General features: G+C 42.8%; 1 protein-coding gene across 9 annotated transcripts; it reads right to left on the bottom strand.

Moving 5' to 3' along the window:
* Nucleotides 1-1,911: 1,911 nt before the first annotated feature.
* LOC119159702 (cyclic AMP-dependent transcription factor ATF-1-like) lies at nucleotides 1,912-21,530 on the bottom strand. Of its 9 annotated transcripts, none has more exons than XM_075889896.1 (8): nucleotides 21,387-21,530; nucleotides 17,677-17,862; nucleotides 14,150-14,332; nucleotides 11,917-11,997; nucleotides 9,387-9,639; nucleotides 8,484-8,639; nucleotides 6,997-7,171; nucleotides 1,912-2,879 (listed from the first exon to the last, which is right to left on the bottom strand). In XM_075889896.1, exons 2-8 carry the CDS (start codon nucleotides 17,860-17,862, stop codon nucleotides 2,735-2,737), a joined length of 1,179 nt encoding a protein of 392 aa, XP_075746011.1. In that variant the 5' UTR covers nucleotides 21,387-21,530; the 3' UTR covers nucleotides 1,912-2,734. The 9 variants fall into 9 exon arrangements, with proteins under 9 accessions (XP_075746011.1, XP_037268429.2, XP_075746015.1 ...); XM_037412532.2 differs by having other exon boundaries at nucleotides 14,165-14,332; XM_075889900.1 differs by having other exon boundaries at nucleotides 17,677-18,036; nucleotides 21,387-21,500.
* Between the last annotated feature and the right edge of the window lie 3,740 nt (nucleotides 21,531-25,270).

Genomic DNA, 25,270 nt, shown 5'->3' with positions numbered 1-25,270 from the left:
AGGAGACTGCTCTTTGCGGCGAGCAGCCGAAAAGGATGCCAAAAGGGTAAAGAGGGCTCAAAAAGCGCATTGTTCCACGACAAAGAAGCGCAAAACTGGGTTGCGCTCTACAGAGGCCAAGGCCACAGCATCTCAGGATTACTGCCCAGGAGGATTCTGAGTGTTTTAGCCATGTTGTGAACTTCCAAACAAGAGTGAACTTTCAAAGTCAGTTTTCTCAACTCTTGATTTTCGCCTATGTGCCTTCGCTAGAACATCTGTCATTTTCTAACAAAGACTGATAGAGTCGTTCCGTTTTTTGCACTAGGCTCAGGAGGCCTTTAGCAGTGCAATAAAGCTTTATCTCTCTTCTTACTCATCATTTAAAATTTTTAGAACACATTTTATAATTACTGCGATGTGTGCGCAAAACAACATCCATGTTTTGGAAATTTTATTTATGGTTACAAGAACTAGAAAAATCAACTAATAGCTTCTTTGCACAAGTTGATGCTTTGGGAACATAATAATATGAAAAAATAATTTCATTTAGCAATAATTATCTCTTTAAGTGTGAAGAGCATTAATTAGTATAATTATGCTTGTAACTCAAAAAGTACAAGAGGTATTTGAAAACGGTTTTCATATTTGGAATCCTCACAATCATCCACATACACACACCAAATTTCATCACAAACAGTACATTAATAAAAAAATTAGTTTTACTTGCCACGTCCCCCCTTAAACTCTTAAAGGCAAAGCTTAAGGGTCCCCAAATTTTTTCTCCTCCTGGGAAGGAACCTTCATTACAGGCCAGTAGCACTTACTGTTATAGTAAGGTCCTTGAGAATATGATTAAGTGGCAACTAATTTACTTGGAAAGTAAGAGTAAGAAGTCAATAGGTCAATTCCACTGTGATTAAAGGGAGGGAAGGTCCACAGACCACTTTGCCCATATTGTGTCAAAATATTCAAGGTGCACTTTCTAAAATTGAAGTTTAAAATACTTTGTGTGCATATGTGTACTAGATGTGTGCGGTAATAACAGTGTTGTGTAAGAAGAGAAGTAGTGGCTTGTGGAATCCAGTAACATGTATCCAGCAGTCATAGCTCTTCATGTCGCTGTACTGAAGGTCAGCTTGGAGGAGGTTACGGGTGCGTTCGGATAGTAACCTTTGAGATGTCTACAAGAGATGGTATGCATCAGCTTGCATCACTGTAAAAAACAGCAAGTTCACGTAGCAACCAGTGGTAAATGCAACCAGTTCTATATTGAGAACAGAGCCGGTGCAAAAGTCTCCACAACCTTAGGCCTACTAAGCACGACTTCCTCTGCCCTAGTAAAGTGAAAGAGGACGGAGCAGATACGGTGGGATCATAGCGCACGAGTCCTGCCCATGAAAATATTTACGAATTCGTAGCTAGTCAAGTCGGAAAGGAAATGGATGAAAGGTCTGGATCAGGGGGGCAGTGTGCTTGTTGGTCAGCAGAAAAATAGTAAGACGCAGGCACTTCACGATGGCCACATTAACTATGTAGCTCACGGTGTTCAAATCAGCCAATGGCTGGGTGCTTGTACCTTTTAACGTATGATGCAGTTTACTGTAGGTGAAAGGCATTATCTATATAAAAAAAATTCGAACGCCTTTTTAGTCGACATTCTTTGTTTTCTTATTCACATGCCGCATGCTGCACTGTAATACTTCTCTCACATCTTCACAGGAGCTTCAGCTACCAATCAGCAGAATTTTCAAACCACATTCAAAAAGTGCTGCAGGACCCCTATAACAAACTTTGCATACTGTACTGAAGGAAACATGGTGACAGCACCCAAGTAACTTCAGCAGTAACTGATGACCTTCCCGGTAAACGCTGCCTTGGTGGTGTACTACAGCCATCCACAAGTGCAATAAGTACACACACAACAACATATCTTGTGTAGAACCCTTTTATAGTTTTTTTTTCTGGGTTACAAAATATCTCAAGGCACAGCTCAACAACTGAGATCTCTTTAACAGAAAGCAAGAGTGCACCCCTCAGCGACGATTGTTTTGAGTGCACGCCAACAGAACACCGCACGGTTTTCTTTTTTAAAAAATGCGATTTTCCCATAACGTAACAAAATATTTAAAGTGTGCTCACTTCATTTAACATAAACAAAAGAACAAAAAGGGCCTGCGATTGACTTGTGTCAGCACAAGCCATCATTAAAGTTGATTACATGCCATGACAAAAAAAAAAGTGAAAAAAGGATGGATGGGGAAAAGTGACTGAAATTCACATATGTACAATCTCGAGAATATCCAGCAGGTAAATCTTACATATACCTTTTCCATGGCATTTTGCTGCAAAATTGTAGCAGCAGATGAAATAATTATAATAACAAAAAAAAGGCCTGCAATGCTGCACCGGCCCTTGCTCCAAGAACGAGATGGCATGAACACACACATGATGCTATTTACAGTTCAAGTAGTGATGACAATGAAATGAATGCAGCTCCACAGGGGTGCAACAAAACTGGTGAACGACCAAAAAAGAGGCAAGAATTAGGTTAAATTCCAGCAGGGCCTGTGCACCGACTGTCAGGGCAAAACAATTAACGACCCTTACGATGAACTGGTCCAGGTACACAGAGAAACTCCACTGTGCTGCGACAGTGGTGAGACTGCATGCAGTTTATGCGAGTCTTTTCTTCCACGACTGTGCACACGATGGCTTCAATATTGGAACACTCAAAGTCCCGATAGAACGTGGCTCATTCGTTCTTCTGACAGTACAGCTCCTTGAGTGATTTGAGCTCGTCTATGAGTGCCTTGTTTTGATTTTCAAGGACGGCGACCCGATTTTCCAGGCATTTGATGTATTCCTTCTTTTTCCGCCGACACTCCTTTGCAGCATCCCTGTAATTGAATGTAAATGACAGGAGTAATATTGAGAGATTGGCAGACAGTAGCACAGGTTTGATAACAAGCAGAGGTAGCACATATAACTGACATCAACAGAAAAAAAAAAAAAAAGTGGACCTGGGTTAGCCACGTTATGCGCAGGACTAACAAGCAGGTGTTGGAGCGATAGACTGGATACCACGGGAAGGAAGAACCTGAGCGGAAACCCTGACATACCTAGATGCACTTCAAGACAGATGGCACAAGTTACACCACCTCAAGCTGCACTGTCCTCGTTTACGCCTTCAGAAGGCGCAGATGCGGGAATTTGAGCAGAGATGAGAAAGTAAGGAGGACAAGCTGCCCCTGAAGATAGGTTGTCCAAATCGATCAAGCAATGGTAGTGTCAAAAACAGGAGTGTGCATTCTCGATTAATCCACCACTGTGTTACTGAATATTGTCCTTTTGGCTGCCTCATTTGGCAGAGCAATCTTCTCAGACAGGAAGGTGTTGCCAAGCCAAATCATATCAAATATTCCTCCCCACAATTTCTTCAGGTTTCTTGTTTCGCATCCTGCTCAAGTGGGCACCAGTGTTATGTTTTTACAGCTATGAAGAAATGTTGCAAACTCTTTACCCAAAAAGTAAATGTATGTCAGCTATCTGGATGATATAGTGACAAGCTGACCATATCCTTGGGAAGTTGCAGTAATAGAGAGAGAGAAATAAAATTTATTCGCACTCATCCAGGATGACGGGGCAGGAGGCATCAGCCTCTGCCCCCGATCATCTTCCTGGCAGTCAGCCCTAATCCTTTGGACTCTGCAGCGGTCAGGGCGAGACCGATGACTTGACGCTGTTCTTCGGTGTCGTGGCTGTGTAATAAGGCCTCCCAGGATTCTACGTTTCTACTTGGGTCATTGCAAGAAAGGGCAGGTCCAGACCATGCGCACTAAACCTGCAGTGCTATTGCAGTGCGCACATCTGGGGTTAAACACTTCCGGGTGCCATTTACTGAACAGGCAAGGATTTGGAAACACGCCAGTTTGCAATTTTTGCCACATAATTTCCTCTTTTTTTTGTTCAGCAGTTTAGCTGACTCTGGATAAATGTTACAGTGGAAATTATAATTCGAGGCGATTTCTTGGAACTTTTGTAGCTCATCTGTTGTGGAGAGGGGTTTCTCGAGTGGAGGTGGCGAGTCAGCGGCAATCGACCGGAAAGTGAGCCCTCGAGCAATCACACGACAGTAAGCTTACTAAGTGGCAGCCCTTCGCACATATATGTTCCATCCTTGGTTGTGCGAACATTCCAAATTTCTAATATTTTTCATGTAGTGTTGCCTATCCAATTCAATTTTCAGAGGAATTTTTACAATTCCAATTTCCCAAAAACAAATGCAGTCAATGTTCTATTGAAAGTTACCCCTTCAGTCCTGCAATATACTTCCACTCATCAAATTACCATATTGTGGCAAAGCTGCCTCTCAGGCTTCATTGCAATAGAACACTTTCAACACAAATACAGCCAATGTAAAATTTAAAATGACCCCTTCAAATTTTTAACATACTTCACCTCTACACACCGTCGCAATGCAGCAAAGCTGCCTTTCAGGCTCCACTACAGTTGCAAATGTATTAACTCATGAAAACGCTAGTACCAACATGAAGATGATAGGTGTGGCAGAGGTGGGGGCTCAAATAATTCTCTTTTTGACCAGAAATTTGTGCAGGAAGTCCCCAAAAATTGGACGTCAGAAATTTTTAGCACCTAATATGTCAAATGTTCTTATATACTGACGTCTACAAGGCAGATTTGGAACTCCCAACTTGAAGGGAGCACAACCTTGTACGCCACAGTTGGTCTTCCACAGAAGTTGAAAGAGGAGGAGGCTCAGAAAATAGCATCTTTGCCTAGCACGTGTAAAGTGTTGCCGGCAACACCTTAATTGCACCAAATCATGTAGTAATACAATTTCGACGCAGCACTGCCTCATTCTTGATAAGACAACTACAGTCGAACTCGTTTAAAACGAACCCGAAAGTGCTGCGATATGTGGTATTTGGAAGCTCGTTGTACTGTATTTACTCGCGTAATGATCGCACTCGCATAATGATCGCACCCCTAAATTTTGTCGTCTAAATTCAACTTTTTTTCCTGAATGATCGCACCCTGAACTTGCCGTATCGACATGTCATGTGCCCAGTCTAGCTGAACGCGTCTATCATTGTTTCTGTGATCTGAAAGCGGGCATCACTATGATACTGCCGTAAATTTACTGATTTAAATGAAAGCATTGCTTATTTAGATGGAAGACACTGTTTTGATGCGAGTGACCCTACTCAACACCTCCATAACTGATGCAAAGAAAAAAAATGCGGTAGCTTTGCTCCACAAAGTGCTTCGCTCCGTCAGGCGCCATGTTTGTTTTGACATCCCGCACTGTTACAGCGGCGGCCGCCTGTTGGTCGACTCATGTTCGTCCCGCAGCAATGTTTTTTTTTTTTCCTGAGACCAAGTTTTTTTTTCGGCGGTTGCGGCGGGTAGCCTGTTCGTGCACACAAGAAAGACGCATTTTGCAACTAACGGGCGCCAAGTGACCTTGCAAGATGCGGCGGCGGTGAACATGCGAATGGCAGTATGGAGCGCTTGTGGCGCCGTCAGTCTGTGCTGTTTAGAAACTTTCAGCCAAGCACACATCTATCTGCAGATGACTGTGGTAAGGCTGTCAACAATGAGTCAAAATTTACTTATTTACTTAAGCGCTGAGAGATACTGTTAGCCCTTACCCAGGGCTATTACAGGAGTGTAATACAAAAAGATAAAAACATAATTATTCTATAATCAATACAAAACTAACATGTATAATTGGAACTAACACAAAAGAATCAATATGAAGTAGAAGATCAATATGAAAATGGCACGTTTATCGCCACTGGCCACCTCGCCTTCGCTCCTTTCCGATGCTTATTCGTTAAGGCACTGCCGCTACCATATGGAAGTCACTATCATTGATCAAACGGTCTCTCATTATCGGAAGGTCGAAAACATTTGCAGCACACTGTGGTGTCAGGGAGCTGAACGTCTCGGTGCACTTTTATGCGACAAAAAGTTGGCACTTTTTGCATTTATGACTTCTTGCGTTCGAAGGCATTGTTTGGTTAATTGTAGGCAGTTTTAGATGCCCAGAACAGCGTCAGGAAAGCTTGGCGTGCGAAAGCTATTTCTTTTCTTTTAACTCACTTCCATTCTGCCGGTGAAGAATTTCCTAGAAAGTGAGCGACCTTACTCGTAGCGTACAAAATCTGCGTGTGATGGTGGCCGCGGTCTACGGTATCTTTGTCGCAAATAAACTGCAGAGGGGCACGCACGAACGCAGGCCTATCGAATGCTTTAGAATGCCTGTTTTAACTTTCTTTTCACCTTCTATACGCCCCATTTTTACCGCGACCATGTCGAAAGCGTTCGTTGTAAAAGTAGGAGGCTTTGACAAACGTTCTTTATATGTGGACGCAGTCTCTATAGATAACATAGGAAAATTGTAAGTGCACTGAAATATGGTCGTTATAACCAATAGATCATTATATCTGGACCGTTATAAGTGAGATCGGCTGTATATGATACCACCTTGCCGGTGCTTCATAAGTCCAGAAGAAACACTTTCAGAAGAAGAAGAAACACTTTCATGTTGCTATATCTCATAAAAATATGCTTAGGAATCCTCCCCGGCTTTTTTTTCTTTTTCTAATTTCGCTTCAATCTACTTGAAAAATATTCGATCCGATTCTTTTTCACACTTCAATATTCGTATTCACTTCACACCAAGAATTTCGCTACTCGTACAGCTGTAGTTTCACATTTGCATCCCATACATTGCAGATTACAGGAATGTTTAGAATAATAGAGAGTCAAGCTAGTTGGTAGGTATCCCTATTAAAAAGAATGGGTCGTGCTCACACCAACACCAGAGCGAGAGAAGTCAAGAAACCACAAATCGCCGTTTGTGGCATCTGGACCTCTTTCTTTCCCTTTCTTGTGTCCGTGTTTCTACGACCAGTCTTTTTAGGATGATTACAGGAATGCGACGTGCTGCAAAGTGGCATGCGTGGTCTGACACTCCTGGTAGTGTACCTGTTTTTGAGTAGGCGAAGCTCCCGCTTGCGGGATGCTTCCTCGGCAAGTGACTGCTGGGTCTGGAGACTGGGCGCCGGTCCCATGACTACACTTTGTGCCAACGCCTGTGACGAGCCACCAGTGCCCGTCGTCCGGATCTGATATGCCTGAAGGTCGGCCGCAGACACTGTCACTGCAAGATCAACATTTAGCCGTAATTACTCACCCAGTTATGCCCCCAAGGCTCGGCAAGTTCATCAGAAGAAACCAAGCAGCAGAAAAATGCATCGAGCTGTGGTGTGTTATTTAGAAAAGAGACTAGTGTGTCATAGGAAACCTCTGTGAACCAATAGAGGCGATGCTTGTGAACCCCCACAAATGACAGCAAAATAGGGAGGACGAGACAAAAGAACAAACGTTTCATCTTTCGTGCCTATCCTTTTTGTATTCTGGTCAACTGCAACACTAAAAATCCAGCCTCAACAAAGAAAAGGAGAAAAAAAAAGAATCTGAACACAATTAGACAGTAAAATTACGTTTATATCATTAACTGAAATTTCAGTTTAAAATAGTACAGAAAAACCTTGCCGATTTAAATTTCACGAGACCTTAAAAAAATGTCTGAATTAACCATATGTCAAATTATCAAGAGTATCAAAAAGACATTAGAGAAATGTCTACTACATCAATATACTATTATTTTCTGTATGAATATGCGAATCCTGTCCTTATTTTTCATAAAAAGCAGTGTAGAAGCCGCTATACTAGTCATCCCGCCAACTTCAAGATTCGACTGCAGTCTCGAGACTCCCATGTTTTAAAAGAACCCAAATGGTTTCAATGATTTTGTGCAAACGCATTGAAATGGTCGACCAAATAGTCCAATGAATAACTCGCAAACTGATCTAAGCTCTCCACGATAGTTGGGCAATTAGGAATGAGCAAATCGTAAACTTGAGGTTCGCTCGAATAGTTCAAATGGTACATACCACATATTACCACTTTGAAAAAAATTAATGAAACTGCATGTGATTAGAATGCAGCACATTCCAGAAATTTGTGCTAATGCACTCATTACAAATTATCATGCAGAAAAATTAACCCTTGTCTTACCACAAGCGCTGTAATACATCTACAACTCAAAATGACCGTCTCCCTTGGAACGGAGACAGCCGGATGCAGTACGATGCTCGTGCATTGTTTTTTGTTTAAATAAAATTCTCGATGTTTTTTTTTAATTGTAATTTGTCTATAGAGTATGGAGGTACAACACATTATGTATTAGACAGCTGCTGGCTAAAGATTTGCAAGAAGGAAACTGCTGCTGTATGGGCATGCGGGTAAGGATGAAACGGAGCATGCAGGTGCAAACGCATGCATGTTTCTCAGCCATTACAGTATAACGACGCAAAGTAAACTTGCCGAGTAAGCTTGAATACATTTAGCAAAGTGATGAGTAGCATTAGCTTGCACAAGGGCAAACACAACGAAAGAAAGTTGCTAACCAGGCACAAAGAACTGTCCGTCTTGTCCCTGGGCATACTGGACGATGGTACCAGCCGCTGTCCCCGAACCTGCGTTGGTCATGGTCAACGTCTGGAGGCCCTGCAGGCTGCCTTCTTGCGTCACGGTCGCCAGCTGTATGGCTGAGGCGGGGACCACTGTGAGCACAACAACCGACAGATACTTGAGACCTAATTAGGCATCAGTGTGCTTAGACAAGAGACAACTTCTCTTCGTGCAAAGGCAAGTTGCAAGTACATAGTAAGCTTGTTGCAACACAGAAACCAAAAGATTATACGATTTACAGTACAGAACCTTAAAAACAAAAGTGAAAATTAAATTAGACCATTAGAGTGAACATCTCAAACATGCACAGTTGTCTATGAAAGATGCTGTGATAGAGGTCTCTGGGTGTACAATGGAGAACGCAAGAGAACCAGACAAAGAAATTAAATCTGCAATATCTTCAAGGTTGTAATGTCCACATAAGCACATGCAACATGTTTTTGCCTGTTCTTTGGACCAGTGACCGAGAAAGAGAAAGATACGCTGCATACCGAATGAACTGAACATTCCAAATAGTCTGCATGTTTTGTGTAAACCTGAACATTTAGTATATGACTGTAGACAATCACTTTAGTAAAGGCAATACTAAGTTTGATTCATCATTCGACATGCCATGTTCAGAGACGAACGTCAAAATTGCAATTCTTTTTGGGTCGAAATTAACATGACCAAAAACAAATTAACCTAATATTTTGAGCCAGTGAAACGAATAAACAGACAACTGCAGCCACTTGGCAATTGCAGCAAACAGTAACGAGTATTTAGTGCACTACCGATAAGAAACTAGGCATATTAGTATGCAGGACACATTCTCAGCGCTCACTAGAGAGGCAGCCTACCTTTCAGCAGTCCAGCTGCGGTGTGGTACTGAGTGCCAGCCACTGTGATGGTGTTGTCAGGGTCGTCTTCGTCGTCCTTCGTATCGGCTGTCAGCGATGCTACAGCACCCTGTGCCTCAGTGGAGGAGAGCTCGTTTAAGATCTTGCGGTAAGATGGTCTTCGTGCAAGTATTTCTCGCCGCTTCTTAGAATCGTCTTCTGCTGTGAGCACAGCCGCCTCCCCAGACACATCCAATTTGCCCGCTGGTATCAACTGCAATGGCAAAATGATGCACTCATGCTGCAGTGCTTCCCTTTTAAGCAGGAAATAAAATAATGTCACAAAAAATTAAAAGCACTGCTCAAGTGCAAATAAAAATGACAAAATTTTACTGCTCCTCACTCGTTTTTCTCCGCTATGTGCTCGCAGCTTGGCAAGTGTCCATAATAAAACATGTCTAATGCTTCACAAGACAAAGTACAAGGAGGACACATTATCATTTCTCGGCTGCAGTTAATCTGAGGCTGTGCTGCTCAGAGGCCATCTCTACAATAATGTGAATATTAACAACAAAACACCTGCAAAAACATGCATAAAAAGAAATGCTCTTTTATATTTTACATCTGTTCCCCTTTATAAAGTTCACACTCTCAGAAGTTCATTCATGATGTGAAAAAACATTCAGGAGAATTAAATATGTCACTGTGTCGAAGATAAGCATGGTCGAATGCAATGATGATACTGCATGCACATCAGCGTACCATGGTTGTAAGAATTTCAATGCTCATGCCAGCTGGTGCATATATGTACAGCACATAATATTAGCAAATACAGCAGTAACAAAACAAGTAAGGCACTATGTGTACAAACTTGCACGACAAAAACCTCTCCTGCTACCCACATCAAGGTTAGTATTGTTAGCTCCAGCCACACACAAACACACACAGACATGCTCAGTCAGCAAAGGAAAGTGCAATTTACGGCACACATGCAGCACAGACGATAAGAGAGCGACTTATTCAGGGCACACACCTCTGTGCCCCTTTGGCGCTATAGAACTACACAAATTTCACAAGCCAGCAAAGACTTTCACGTGACTCACTAGTTGCACTAGCGACTCACACTGCTGTAGTTGACTCGCATCACTAGTGACTTACACTAGTTGCAAGAGGTCTGCAGTTACATACAGACCTTAAGCCAGCCAATCACATCTAATACAGCACATAGCTGATACAGAACTTCTGGAATTTCATATTACTTGAATGGAGAACTGCACATTGGCTTCAACTGACCAATGAAATGTTCCAATTGCAAGTAAACATAATGGCATAAAATTAAAGATGCATTAAGTTCTACAAAGACGAGTCGAGTTTCTTATGCAATGCATGTAGCAAGCTAAGCCTGAGCCTCAACACTGCTCTTCTTTGGGCACAGCTGTTCTTCAAGTTTGCTCATGCAGATTATGTGTGTTGCCCTCCTTGCCAATGGCTTGTGCAAAAGCCAACAGGCAGCCTACGGCAAGCACAGATTTAGGAACTTGCAAGCTAGTGGGCGCAAAAGCATATGCAGGGAGGAGGAGAAAGTGACAAAGTAGAAGTCTTCGAACACCAATTCGATGACTGTGCTGTTAATGAAGCAGTAGAGACACCATATTTCCGTGTTTATTGCTGAACCCGAAAAGGCCACCTTTCTTGATGCAAACTTTGTCACAGAATGCAACTGCTGCCTTTGCCTCGTGCTGCATTGTCCTACGCAGCTCTTGCTCGACCATCTCGCCCTATACATCAAGGACATCTGCAGTTGCTTGGCTGCAAAATGAGGGTGTAGCTAGTCTTCAAGTGTGTGCTTGTCACATCCCACATCCCAACAGAATCTTCGCTGCAAACGTTGAGGCAAAATCAGCGATGGCCTGCTGACACATTGATTGATCAGCTGGTTCGACTTTTTTGCAGCTGGTTCACCCATGGACCTTCCTATTAGAAGATTAAGCTGGCTCTTCTCTCAAAACTTAGCAAGTCTGTGCCTAAGGTTCATGCAATGAAGTGAAAATGAGAAATGACGTAGCCTAGAAGTGAAAACACAAATTATAACTTAATTAAATTAACTCCAACACAAGTTCACTGCCCTAATATTTTTAACAATTCATTCACACTAAATGTATCTGATGGCTGTTCTTAGCTGACACTTTGGCATCGGTTGATCTCTTGCATAATTGTGACAAATCATTCAACGCAGAGCCTCTCCTTCAAAGTTGACTTAAAAACTCCCTCAAAATACCTGACCTATTCCCCAGCATTAAAAATGTGGTGTCTCCAAAATAAAAAAAAAAAAAAGGGGAGAAGGGGACAGATGAAATTTACCTCTGTACAGGCTTTAGCATGAGGGCCACCAATTGACCAAGCTCATGCATCGCATCAGCATTCACACAATTCTCGCGCAAGCAAGCAAATAAAAATGGCTCAAGAAATATGTGCAGTGCAAGCAAAGGAGAAGATCCGGGCAGCGTTAGGATTACAGAAACGCATTTTTGGCAAGTCCAGGCATTGTTACCTGGACAGGGTGGACGCCAGCATCACCGTCGGCACTGTGGATCACTGAGCCCTTATTTACCAATATGACATTCTTGCCCAACTGGAAAGAAGCAAGCAGAAAAAAAGGGGGACCCCCCACTTGGAGCAAGAGCAGTGGCGGCAGCAGCAGCAATGGCACGACAGCCCCAACGCTCCTTCGCACAACTTGTTACAGATTCCTGCGAAGACAGCTAAGCTGCCCATGTTTCGAGGCTAAACCTACACTCCTCGACCCAAGGGCTGCAAGTAGAGTTTCCAAACAAACTTGCTCAAGGACATACACAGCATACACTGACTACAATCTATAAGAGGCGCTTTCAGGAGTTGTGTTGATTGAGTTAATTGGCGACATGAATCTCAAGAATGGTTACAATACAATGAAAATGGCCACAGCTAAACATGAACCCGCACCTACACTGTAGTTCATGAAGGTAATAGCTATCAGCAAGGAAGACTTGCCTTTACAAAAATTCTTGCGCCCGTTATCAAGGTAAAGATGGCCAACTGGTGCCACAGAGGCCATGACGTAAAGCAGAACAGTAGCAACAAAAAGATTTAAGATTGCCGAACTTTCTGAAATGACTTGGATCGCGTAACTACCATGCCTAGACAACTTATGAAAGCACTATTGCATCTGGTGCGTACGTCGCAGATGACAGAGGTAAAGGACATGGGCTTGATTGATAGGCCCGTAAAGTTAACACCAAATGACACACAAAATGCAGCGTGTTCTAGTAAGTGTGCATCTACCTTCTGCAGCCACATCGTTTTATGATAATGACACAGCAGGCCGAGTTGAAGTTACGCATAATGCCAACTACACAAGAGTGGACACACAGGACAGAATTTCGTGGCCTCAATGGAATGACTAAGCATCAGCCAAGATAACATACCACTAAGCGTGTATGACAGCATACAGCACTTCCTGCACAAGTTATGTGGTGGTACCTTCTTTTTTTTCCCAGGCTACTGTAAAGAATGCATGAAAAGAGAACGGAGTCCTTAAAGGACACTACAGAAAATAACTAGACTGACACTGCAGCAGCAAAAAAAAATGCTAAGTACTTTGATTAAACCCTCTGTATCACAGCATTCCCAAAGTGGACAAAACATATCAGCAAATTGCAATAAGATGCCAACATCTTTATTTAAAGTCTATGTGAAATGGTGGCATCACTCCCACATGAATAATGGTGACATTCCAATTTCATTATAAGGCAGAAAGTTAGCCACCTCAAGCACAATTTGCTAATATAGTCTGTCCACATACACGGATACTGAGATACAAACGGTTAAGAAGAAAGCAATTCTAAGCAACTAATGGAAAACATCTCGCTACACCTCCAGTTAGAGAGGAAAACCTTCATGAATATGTATATAAAAGAAGGCATCAAAACAAATGCCATGTGGCACTATAAGCGTTATTTTGGTCTCTTTCCTAAAGTGCCAAGGTCTCAAGACATGACAAAAACATATGGAGATGATTGTGAACAGTTTCTTTGAAGTTTCTGACATCGGCTGGCAGATGAAAATATGCCTAGGGCCATAATTAGAGGACCACATGCGACTTTCAGGAACATTACCAGCAACAACATACTTGACAAAAGTGCGTACGATGGCTGTTGAGTTCTCAAATGACAATGAAAGCATGATTACAAATTACAACAGCACAACAAGCAAAACAGAAGGATGAGGATCAACAGGGAAAGGCTCTTTAAAATGTTAGAGCAGAAGTGTACAGGTTACATTGAATCTCAAAATACACAGCAAATCTGAAAGCAGGACACACACATTCACCAACATAAGTTTAAATGCTAAGTAGATATCCAGCCAACACAGGACGTTCTAGCTTTACGAATAGAAATGTCTCTCTGAAGGTATTTTCGTGTAGTCTGCTGGACGGATAACACACAAACAGGAATAAGAGCACTTTTCAGTGCCAACAGTCTCTGTATTCAGTCTCCTGCTTGCCTGTCGTCCGTCCAGTTGACCATGGTGACATGCACACATACCAATGTAACAAAAAATGACCAACGACGCTAGCTATCAACATCACACGGTTTGAATAAAACAGCGGTTCCACACAAGAAATGCGCCAGAGAGAGGGAGCATGAGAGATTGGCAAAAATATGCTGTAAAGCGCAGCACAAACATACACGCATGAATGAATTTCTCTTAACCACAAAGGGTTAAGAAAGAAAAACATAACTCACACTAAGTGCACTTACTGTCTGCAGGGCAGCTGCCCCTCCAGCGGCCTGAATCACGGACTGCTGGTTGGGCTGTATCACTGACTGTACGTGCATGGGCTGGTTGGGGATAGACACGTGCACGATGGACACACCTCCGCCAGGCTGTTGCACTGCCAGTGCTTGTGTTGTCGCAGAAGGAACCACCTGTGTGGCAATGAACAAAAATGCAAGACGTTCAAGCAAATAAAAATAGAGAAGTGAGCCACGCTGCTGGAAAACCCATCTTTTTCGACAATACTCGCAGGTAGAGACAAAATTGAGAGAATAAGCGTACGGTAACAAAAAGATGGCATCTTATTAAAGCTTATCATTAGCCACCCAGTAGTCAATTTTTCTACAAATAAGCTTCAACACCCTTTTACGCTATGAAGGGATCCGATTAGTACGAACAATCGGCACAGTAATCCTATGTTTGAGCTGTCAATCCTGCTCAACAGTCCTCTCAGGTTAACAACGCTCCGATTTCATGTCACGAGATCACAACTTAATTTTTCTAAACATTACGGTATGACCAATACGATTGTACAAGCCAAATACACGAACACAGGAGAGACAGTTGATTAATACAGACTCTATATACTTGTAAGAGATGTCAGTTCTGAAAATAAGTGCTTTACATAAATAATGCCAGCTTTAAATGAACGAGTTAATAATCAAAGCCAAGAGGAAGAAGCTACTGCTGTAATGAACAGTGTTGTGCTCAAGTTGTTTATAATAAGGACACAGCCAATGCCTGAGGTATGAACAGAATTCGTCCCATCAAATGTATACACAATTAAGACTTTTCTGTGGAATTGCTAAACATACTTGCGACAAATTCCTTAACACCAGCTCAAGGTAAAACAAGCTTCCACGTAGCACAGCACAAGATGCACTCAGACATTCCGAGACACAATGTTCCAGACATTGACATGTCGCATTGAGAGTTTCGGGCAGGGCATTGCAGCCTTGACGTTCCCCTTGTTAGAGCTTTATACCTGTACCTGTACCTCCACATATACTTCCAACGATTAAATATCTCTGCTACAAGAGATCTACAAAGCAATCTAGTGCAAGAATAAGTCCATTCTACTGTTCAGCATTTCGGAGCCCTTGTAATAATATAACGACTGCATTTTTGTAACTGAAGCTGTCCTAGCATGGCGTTCTCCTATTGAAAGTTTTAAAAACCTCTCAGAATATTGTCTAATAATGAACTAAATAAATGAAAGTTACTACAAATGCTCCTTGAGGCAGATCCAAATAGGTTGGTAGTGTAAATGCACAACATTCTTGAAATATAAATGCTAGTTTGCAAGCCTGTTATGAAAATGTTTCTAGGTCACTACCAATGCCTCATACTGAATATCTATAGAGCACATCACTAAAGAAAATTGAGTTAGATACTGCTTGAACCCTTTTTTAAGATAAGTGCAGCTGTGTTTTAATAATGACATACCACAACTTTGGCCTTTCAGCTAGAGCTACAAAAGAAGACCACTGAAGAACAACTCGATGCACATTCATGCAAGCTCACGAATAGACCAATATGAAACAGAAAGCCAACTCCCAGCTGCTGCACAAATGCATTGGTCTCACTGCCCACGAATAATATTGCAAGCGTGCCACCATACTGGACTTACGACAAAGCTTCCTTTGGCAACAATGCCTAATGTGTACCGCCATTTTTAACACTATGGCATTCAGCAGAGATGGCAAGATATGCCACGTTACACACAGTTTGTGGCTGCAAATCACTCGCACAGACATTACGTTCAGCACTTCACACGTTCACTCACAAAATTGATCATGCAAACACTCTCGGCACATCAGGATTATGAAAGGTGTACTCGCATGCAACGGCAAGTTTCCATGATGGCGGCAGGCATACACAAAAGAGCCAAGATGGCGGCATGCATACACAAAAGAGGAATGTGGTCTATACTTGCCATCGTAGAAAGCTGAACAGAAAAAACAAGGAAGAGAGAGAGAAAGAAGAATGGGGAATGTACAGACCAGTAAACACAAAGATGTAGAGTATAGCTAAAAAGTAGGCAATATAGCCCAAAAAACGTCTGAAAGAAATGAAATGCACCTTCCAGCTAGAGAGAACATGTGCACCCTGCACGGGTTTCTACCACCTCCACAACACCTGCATGCTCATGATAGATGGGTGCCATCTGTACATTCATTGTGTTTAAAACAAGATCCTGCCGAGCACCTGAGGTGACAATCGAAAAAACGGGTGGCTCACACCGGAACTTCGAGAGGAGCCTTGTTGCTTGCAGTGTGCGGCACTATTGTCTCCCTAGGAACAATTCAGTGCACAAAAGCGTGCCTATGCAAAGCCTCGTGCGCTCAACAAATAATGAATCGTGCTGTTGTATGCTTTACCAAGCTTCACAACCAAACGTTGTGTTTTACATTTACTGTCTCCATGTCCAAATTTCTAGACATGAAACAGTTGGGTGCCACTAATTACAAAAGTAGCAGCTTATGAAATAACATGATCTTGAATTGAAATGCCATAATGCAACAATTTCAATGTAAATTTTGAACTCTTTGGGATATGACTGAGTAGTAGCAGAGTGCCTGGTTGCCGAGCTGAGAACGTTCGTCAGTTATGAAAACTTCGCACAACATCACGAAAGTTTACTTGCGCTTGCGTGACAGCTTCCACATCAATGACTAATTAATACAAAGTGACTGCTTTTCAAGACTGCAAGAGAAAAGGATATTTCTTTATTTTTCCTGCTTCAGTACTGATGTGTTAATAAAAATACAATGTTTCCATAAAATATTGATAATGTAAAACCATTGTACACAAAACAAAACAGACTGCCAGAGTTGTTGCACTCACACTTGACAAAAAAAAAAAAATCCCCTTCTTCATAGCAAGGTACCCAGTAAAAGCTGTGAAGGCATTGTGAAGAATGCCATAAAAAAACCTCCGTATTGCAATAAATGCCTGTTTGGCCAGTGGCCCAAATGTACTGTGCTGGTCATGTGTACATGTCGAGTAACACACAAAGAAGCATCGTTGTAATGCTGCCAGCACAAGCTGTTCTTCAAGCTTGCTGCATTGTTGGTGATCACGTGCTTGGCTGCGCAGTCAGTCATGCACAGCGCATGGAAGCGAGCAAATACATGCTTTGTAAGTTGGTTCACTGCATGGTTCATGCAAAAGCCAGGAAACCAGGCTCGAAAACAAGCGTCAGTGCAGCATGATGAGGAGACACCATTGCTCTGCGGTTAAAACAATCCCAGTGTTCGGAAACACCGAACAACTTTCCAATTGCAACTTTCAGGGGCTGCCTTCATTGAACTATGCATTTTATGAAAGGCTGCATCGACTTCGATTCTTCATGCAGCCGCTCCTGAATGTAGTTACCAGAAGTTGCAAGTTGCACAATGCAGTGTGAAAAGCAGAGAAATGCAGGCAAAGCATGATGCGACAGAAACTTTTTTTCCAGGTGTCTCGTGGCAGCCATGGTGCAGAACCAACTCACGTTGAGCTGCTTGACCTGTGCCGGCGAGGCAAACACCACAGTGCCGTTGGTGCGCCCCTGGGCAGAGGTGACCACTACCGCGCTGGGAGCCGGGCTGGAGCGTGCTGCCGTGGTAGTGCTGGTGGCACGCGATACGGGCGCACTGCTGGTCACCACGGTCGCTCCTTCTTCCATCAGCACTTCCATCTACATGGCCATGCAAGCGGGGTCAGCGCTGGCCAGCCACGACAACACAGCACACGCCACCCGGCAGCCTCAGCGGGCACACACCACCAACCACCCCTTGGCAACCATTGCTACGACCGAGCCCCACTGAATTTTCGAGAAGTAGTAGCAGCAGCCGCAGAGGAGTGCAGCAAGCTGTGCAAGGACACCAGGCACACTTTTGACGAGGCCACACCACAGTATGCTAGTACAGCATAATTTACGACTACATCTCCGAAATAACATTGTGAAACCCCCGACAAACATGCGAAACCCCTTTGATTCAACACCAGAAATTTCGGACAGATTTGACCAGAAAGCACATTCTAAGTGTGCTCCTCAAGAATAAATAGAATCATTTTATTGCTATTTCTAGTTTAGTTCCAATTACTGGCAAATAACATGGCCTTCTTCAATGCTGGAGCAAGCCAAAAAGTCACAGAACAACCTCAGTTAAAAATTACATTGATTTACTACAATGGTGTTTCCGCCATATCAAACGAGAGGCAAGTGAGTGCCAAATGAAGTGCACAGCATGAATTTTAGGGACTTTTCCTGCTTGTTTATCCCCCCCATTATCTTCCCTGCATATATTGCAACTGATTTCAATGACCCTCATAAGTTTAATCCATACATAACCATCATTGTCCCCGCTCCTATTGGCAGGTGCACTCCGGAAACTGGCTAAACAAACTTCTGTGTGCTTCTGTCTTTTCTGTCGGTGTAGGAACTCTACAATCCACACATTTTTGCCCAGCTCCTGTTTCCACTAGAGCTGAACTCATACGACCAGCAATGCCCCCTACTAACAACCAAAATACTGGCCACCAGCAGGCACTTGCCAAGAATTGAGATGATTATGTAGAGATGAAAATTATGAGGAGTGCATACAATGCAAACACTAGAAAGCATCAGTAATCCTTGAATAAAGGCTTTACTAGTTCCACTCATTGAACAAGTGTGATGGACCCTCTACATAATTGTAACGCTAGCTTCTCAGCCATGCAGTTCACCCAATTGATGGTCACTTCTGCAAAGAATGTTCAAGTGCTGTTTCTTTGTGCTGCGACACTTGAAAAATGTGGACTCTGCTCTCGACACAGTCATGCACGACATAGAATTCTCAGAACAAACACCTACGACTTCATTGCCCTTTAAGCACGACAGGTGCGGCCATTAGTTGGGTAAATATGCGACAGGAAAATGCACTTTCAGATTCTGTAAAGGGTCTATTTAGATGGAAACTAATTGCACAGGTATGCTATCCATATAGCTAGATTTATGCGCCCTCTTTAATGACCCCTCGCCCCTCTCTACGTCATGTACTTAGCTATGAAACACCACATTCAAAAAACCTTTATCTGATCTAGTTGTTAATCCGTTTTGAAAACTGTAGCACACCAACATGCACACACAAAACCAGGGTCCTTAGATGTTTTTGTAAGAGAGTATTTTCTCTTACTTTTCAGCCGTTATGAAAAAAAAAAAGACCTTTGCATTGCTTAATATTAATACAGTATTGGCCACTGTTGACACTTTGGAAAAACTTGAAATGAATGCAAAACAGCCAAGTCTACAAAATCTTTATTTCCATTATAAATGAACACTTATTTTCCTATTAAATGTTTGTATCACATGAATGAAAGCTGTTTCAAAGGCTTTATTATCTTGCATTTGCTCATATCATGCATCTTTTACATCACATCAAGGAACAATGGCAACACGCTTTTGAGCACATAGCCGCTTTGAAGCACTATTTCACAATAATGGTTGTCACGATTTTTGTTGGTCAATATGCTTACATGAGATGTTTCCCTTGCTTAGGCATAACGAATACAGCTTTTCCACACACCTAGTTAGACTTCTCAGTAGACCTTGTTATCTCATACAGAAAAATTCCTAGGATGCCTGAACGGGATAGGATGTACAGTAGTCTACCAAAGAGCACTCGCTACTCTGCGTGGTAAGCTATCCAAAGCATTAAGTGGTTCTAACTTATCCCTCAGTAGTCTTTCATGTCTGCTTTCCAGCAGAATTGATCTATGCAGTCTACTAGCATGCATGGTGATAACCCAAAATAGCATGCCTGCAAAAGTGTCTAAGAAGTTGAGTTTTGCCAGTAATCCAATTTTCTATGCACTATTTCGTTTCGTAATTAAATATCCAATTAGTTAAGCCTTCCTTTCCCATGGACCCTGTCTAAAAAAACACTACGATGGCTAAATAACACGCCAACAAAATATCACACATAAACACACATTCCACAACAAGTGTTTAATAATCGCTTCGTGCGGTCCCGTGGTGGGCCGGGGCCGTGAAGCCGAACGGTTTACGTAAGTGCGTGACGTAACCACACTGACGTCATGCGATGACGCACGCGACATTTTTATCGACTCCACGTTGGCAGAATGCGCGCTAAGACATCCATATGCGACGGCCGAATCGCGTTTATTATTAGCGTTACTACCGTTGGTTTACGACTACCACAGAGGGAAAATTCTACGCGTTCAGTCGCTTCGGAAAACGCGTTGTATATTCAACGCGACCGCAAGTTGAAGAACGGACGTACACGCCGATAACACGATAGGCTCGTGCTAACAGCTTTGCAATCTTTTGCTGACTTAGAACGTATTTTATCGCGTCTTAAAACTGCTATTAAGGTCAACCTACTCGAGGGCTTCAAGATGGCCAACGCGCCAAGCGACCTCGCAGCCACGTTGCAAAACTATTTGGCTCAAGGCCGCTGCGGGCCCAGGTGCGCGGCGCAGCACCTTTCATGGCCGCATCCGTATAACACGCGCTGCGTTGCAAATAATGTGGTATATATGCCTTACAATAGCCACGCCAGCTGGCCGAATACGCGCTAAAACCGAGTGCCCAGAAAGGAAGGGGCTAAAGTAGCGCGCAATATATGACCGCAGCACACCTACGACGTTAGGCTACAGAAACTGAAATAGCCTAGTGACGGCGAGATGCCCTATCAAAACAAACACGAAAATGCAGACGCCGTATCACGCGCAAACCGTTGCAAGTCGCCAATGTTGAAATCGAATGCAGCACAGTCGGGCGACAAGGTTTCGCAAGTACCTTGAAACACAAGACTACGAATCGGCAAGTTCATGCCACACCACTGCGGAGAGCCGCAGACGAGGTTACTAACCCGGCAGAGCAGCTTCGCGCACTCGGATCCTACCGAACTGCCCGACTAGGCGCACGTTAAAACACCAGACGGAACACCCGCGTTCGGGGGTTCCGCGATCGAACCAGCCGCGATGTACTACAGTTAGGCCTAACGGATACACACGCGTCTAAATTCAGCGCGATAGCAGCCCTGGCAGCCTGCCATATTTGCAGCGATACCGCTCCAGACATCTTCCGCACAGTTTCCAAAAATCAGGGCTCCAAAGTTCGGCTAATTTCTAAACCAGCAATCGAAAAATACCACCACACAACGAAAGACATCACGCCCGACTGTTATTGTATGAGGGTCGACGCAGAGCACTTACCAGTTACGTATTTCTCGTCACCAAGTTTGCCGCAACCCGAGTGGGCAAATTGGCAGAAACGTAGCAACCACGTCAAAGTACAACGACGTCGTCACTGAAAGCAGGTCCACATAACCCTCGCCTAAGAGCTCAATATCACTGCGCGCTACGTCACCCTAGATCTTCCTTATTGGACAATTCAGGAGCGACGCACACGTGACGATGCGCTGCGTCACCGTCATTGGATGGCCTGTGATGATTCACAAGCCATGACGACATGCAGGGCACGCATATACAAGGACAAGACTTTCCATCATCTAAAACAATTTTTCGTAATATCGAAATTCAAAATATACCTCGAAAGATGCAACAAACATTGCTGATTGGTGCGAAATATGGGAGCGAGACGATTACGGTAACATTATTTGGGTATCAAAACCCGCACTCATTTCTATGGCGGAGAGCGACAGCCGTGAGCGCGAAGGCTGGCGGTGTAGATGTAGAAGGAGGGCGTGGGCAGGTAGGCAGGCCGAATGCGATGGATGAAGGCGTTCCAGGTGTTTTCTGTGCGTTGACGAGATAGTAAACGATCGTAGTTATTGTTCTAAATTAACTGACAACAGGTAGCACTACAAACGGCCTGATTAATGCCGACTGTACTTGGAAGGGACATGAGGCCTGGCAACACGTTAATGATTGCTCCGCGCACAAATGCGCGGCAACTCTGAAAAAAAAGAAAAAAAAAACGGTGTTGCTGGACGAAACCAGCAAAATCGTGCAGAGGTTGCATGAGCGGACTGTCAAGGCGATGTATCAACCACTGCCAGCGAGCAAGACATGAATTTTTATGTCATATGAGCCCCGACTAGCGCACGTGATAGTGCTGCGCCAATATTGCCGACTAAAGCTCATGTAACCCGAGTGAATTTGTTTGTTGTGCACAGCTGAACAGTGTCGCATCGCGTAGAGATGTTTAAGGCCGCAACACCACCTTCAACACTGCGCGCAATTAGCAACGCCCACTGCCCACTGGTATAGTGTGCAGCCGTACGACACGGTGACACACCATCGTTCGACTATCAGCTGGTCAACTTCGCTTTATTCGTTTTAAATAGCCTTCGCAATCGGCATATATTTACGAGCTTGTGATTGCCATCATAGTTTCCATTCGGTTCGCTGAAGAGTGTCGATAATGCGCGTTTTTTTTTTTTTTTTTTTTTTTTTTGCGGCTTTACTTGCAAGACAGTCGCACTTTCAGATCGGAAGGTAAACAAGCGTTCGATCGTAGATTGACGCACGAGAAATGTATGACATGGTTCGAAAAACAATGCACTCGCTAATATAAATGAAATAAATAAACGCGAACCTTTCGACAAGCTGCAGCCTTTACATTTCCTTTGATATTTCGCGAAAATAACACTGCACAGCTAGTACTCGGGTTTTCTATCAAAATTCAGTCGCACAGAACAACTGAGAGAGGGGTGGCGGCGTTTTTTTTTCAATTTTTTTTCACGGTTGACATTTAAATTCACTTTTTTAGAGATTCATTGAAAGTATTATTTTTTTTTCGCTTTGCCTCTGATAGTACCAAGACACGCGTGAAGGATCAGCAGCCGAATTCAGTTATCTCCATGTATTGAAGGGAAGTGCAGCAAATGCAAACGAAGGGAAATGCCAGCAGCGAGAGAAGATCACTGGAGAGACGCCAAAACAGCGAGGAATAAAACAACAAGACTTCCTCGATTGCCAAGGTCGACTGCACTGACCAGCACGGAAAAGCAGTTAGACTTGTGTGTACGTTCGAGCTGCCTCACCACCTGCGTCAGCTTTTCTTGACATTTTCCCATGAGTAAACAAGGGATGAACTTTATGCTGCCTACATTGTTAGTTGACTGCAAAGCAACGCTGTCAAGCTTTATGTAGGAAGCTGAAGAAAAGTACGAAACAGGTGCACACAAATTAATCTCAAAATGGATGCCTACCAGGGTACACACAGCTTTCTAAATGAAAGAGGATCAGGAATTTCAATGCACTGCTGGGAAATTTTCAATGCAGATATGGATGCTGCATGTGGTTCTTTTCAATCCAATGATGCTAAAAGATTGCAGATAACCGTTCCTATTATGCAAAGCAAATAGAAAGGCATTATTTTTTAGATCAAGGAAAACAACTTGCTTCTATTACACTAAATCAAAACTCACTGGGTAGCAGGTAGTTCATGAAAAATTAGTACAAATAGGACGTACATAGTATCTTACTGAAAAAGCTCCATTTTCCCAATGCTGAAATTCAGGATTTGATGGAGTTCCGTCTGGTCAGGAGGAGACACGGTAGAAAAGGAATAAACACTGACCACAATAAAAATGCATTAAGACAAACAAGACACTTCAGCTTTCGCACGGGAGCCTTGTTCACGATGAACTCTTGTTCCCAATGCTGTGATATACAACTCCTATGGCTAATATCGCCTGGACAGCATTGATCTAGAGTTCCACTCGTGTGCGAGGTACCGAATACATCTCTCTGCATTAAATAGTCTCTAAAGCCATTGTGCATACATGAAGACTGATTTGTCAATACAAGCCGTATCCAGCAGCATAAAAAAAGGACATGAAGACAAGCAGAGGAGATCATTTTCATGACATTTCACAGGACGAGTGCCTGACACAACACCTATAGGCGATAGCATTCTCGGCGCATAACTAACGAAAGATGCCACCATGCTCATTTTTCAGCATGACCTGTTCAAAATTGGTACACCTACTGCATACTTCAATGGCTCACTAAAAAAAAACTACCTCAGGACTTGCAATAAAGTTTTGCATCCATTCATCTAATTGAGCTGTGATCATCTTCAAAAGCAGTTGAAGCTTGTCAACCTAAATCAATTAAACGAACCGTGACTGCAAGATATTGTGCAATTCGAAAACCAGTTTATCATGAGCATTCTCCTGATTGAATGTCACAGCAGAAAGACACGAACTCCTTTATCAGAGTTCAGTTAAAATTTCACTTTATATAGAAGTGTTCTGTCATGGTGCTGCATGTGCACATCGGACATGGTGAGAAATTTTACATCTAATATCAGGCAAACAGACTATGCGCTGGTGGTACTGTCTACAAAAAACAAATAGTTAACATAAATTTTGTGGCTCTAGCATCAGTTCGAACTTTGAATAACACAGTTTGAACTTTGAACAACAGATGCTGGATGTCTAAGAGCAGGTTGCAAGTTACATGAAGTTGCATCCCATGAAGACGTATCAATCTATCCACAACTGTACACGAATAAACCTTGCTTCTTGACATTTCGACAATGTTATCACAAGAGGTACTAGTATGCCGCCTTCTTTACCAGTGAATGAAGAATTTAAACTGCTTTAATTCAGAGTTCAAGCATTCCATGCTGTCTGTTCAGAGATGGGACCTTTCAGATAGCTTCCTTACCTCATCCCCAACAGCTGGCAAGAGTCGTTCTTTTCTTTGATAAAGGCCACATTCATCCATTCATTTTTGTTTCTTTCAAAATACCTTGCAGATCACACCTCAAAGACTGAAACTTTAGGGGGGCGGGCACTGAAGACAAAAGAAGAAAAAAATTGCAAGAAAGCCTAGGAATGCCACAATTAGCTGAGATGCGAGAAACATTGGCAAAACACCCAATTTCAAGAGTAATTAGAAAATAAACAAAAAAGCAAATAAAAACATTAAAAAGTTAGGAAAAGATAAGAACATTAAAAAAATAAATGTAATAATCTATGGCACTGTACAATATATGGGATCATCTACAGTGTACACTGCTTTAAATAAGTAGTAACTTCCAATTCTTTTATTACATAATTTAAAAGGAAGAAGCCTTCAGATCAATATCTTCACATATCCTAATGTACTGATAAAATAATTTT

This window comes from Rhipicephalus microplus, chromosome 1 (genome assembly GCF_043290135.1).
Source record: "Rhipicephalus microplus isolate Deutch F79 chromosome 1, USDA_Rmic, whole genome shotgun sequence".
Lineage (NCBI taxonomy): Eukaryota > Metazoa > Arthropoda > Arachnida > Ixodida > Ixodidae > Rhipicephalus > Rhipicephalus microplus.
The sequence above is the reverse complement of the archived record's forward strand: the minus strand, read 5'-3'. Positions and strand labels throughout refer to the sequence as shown.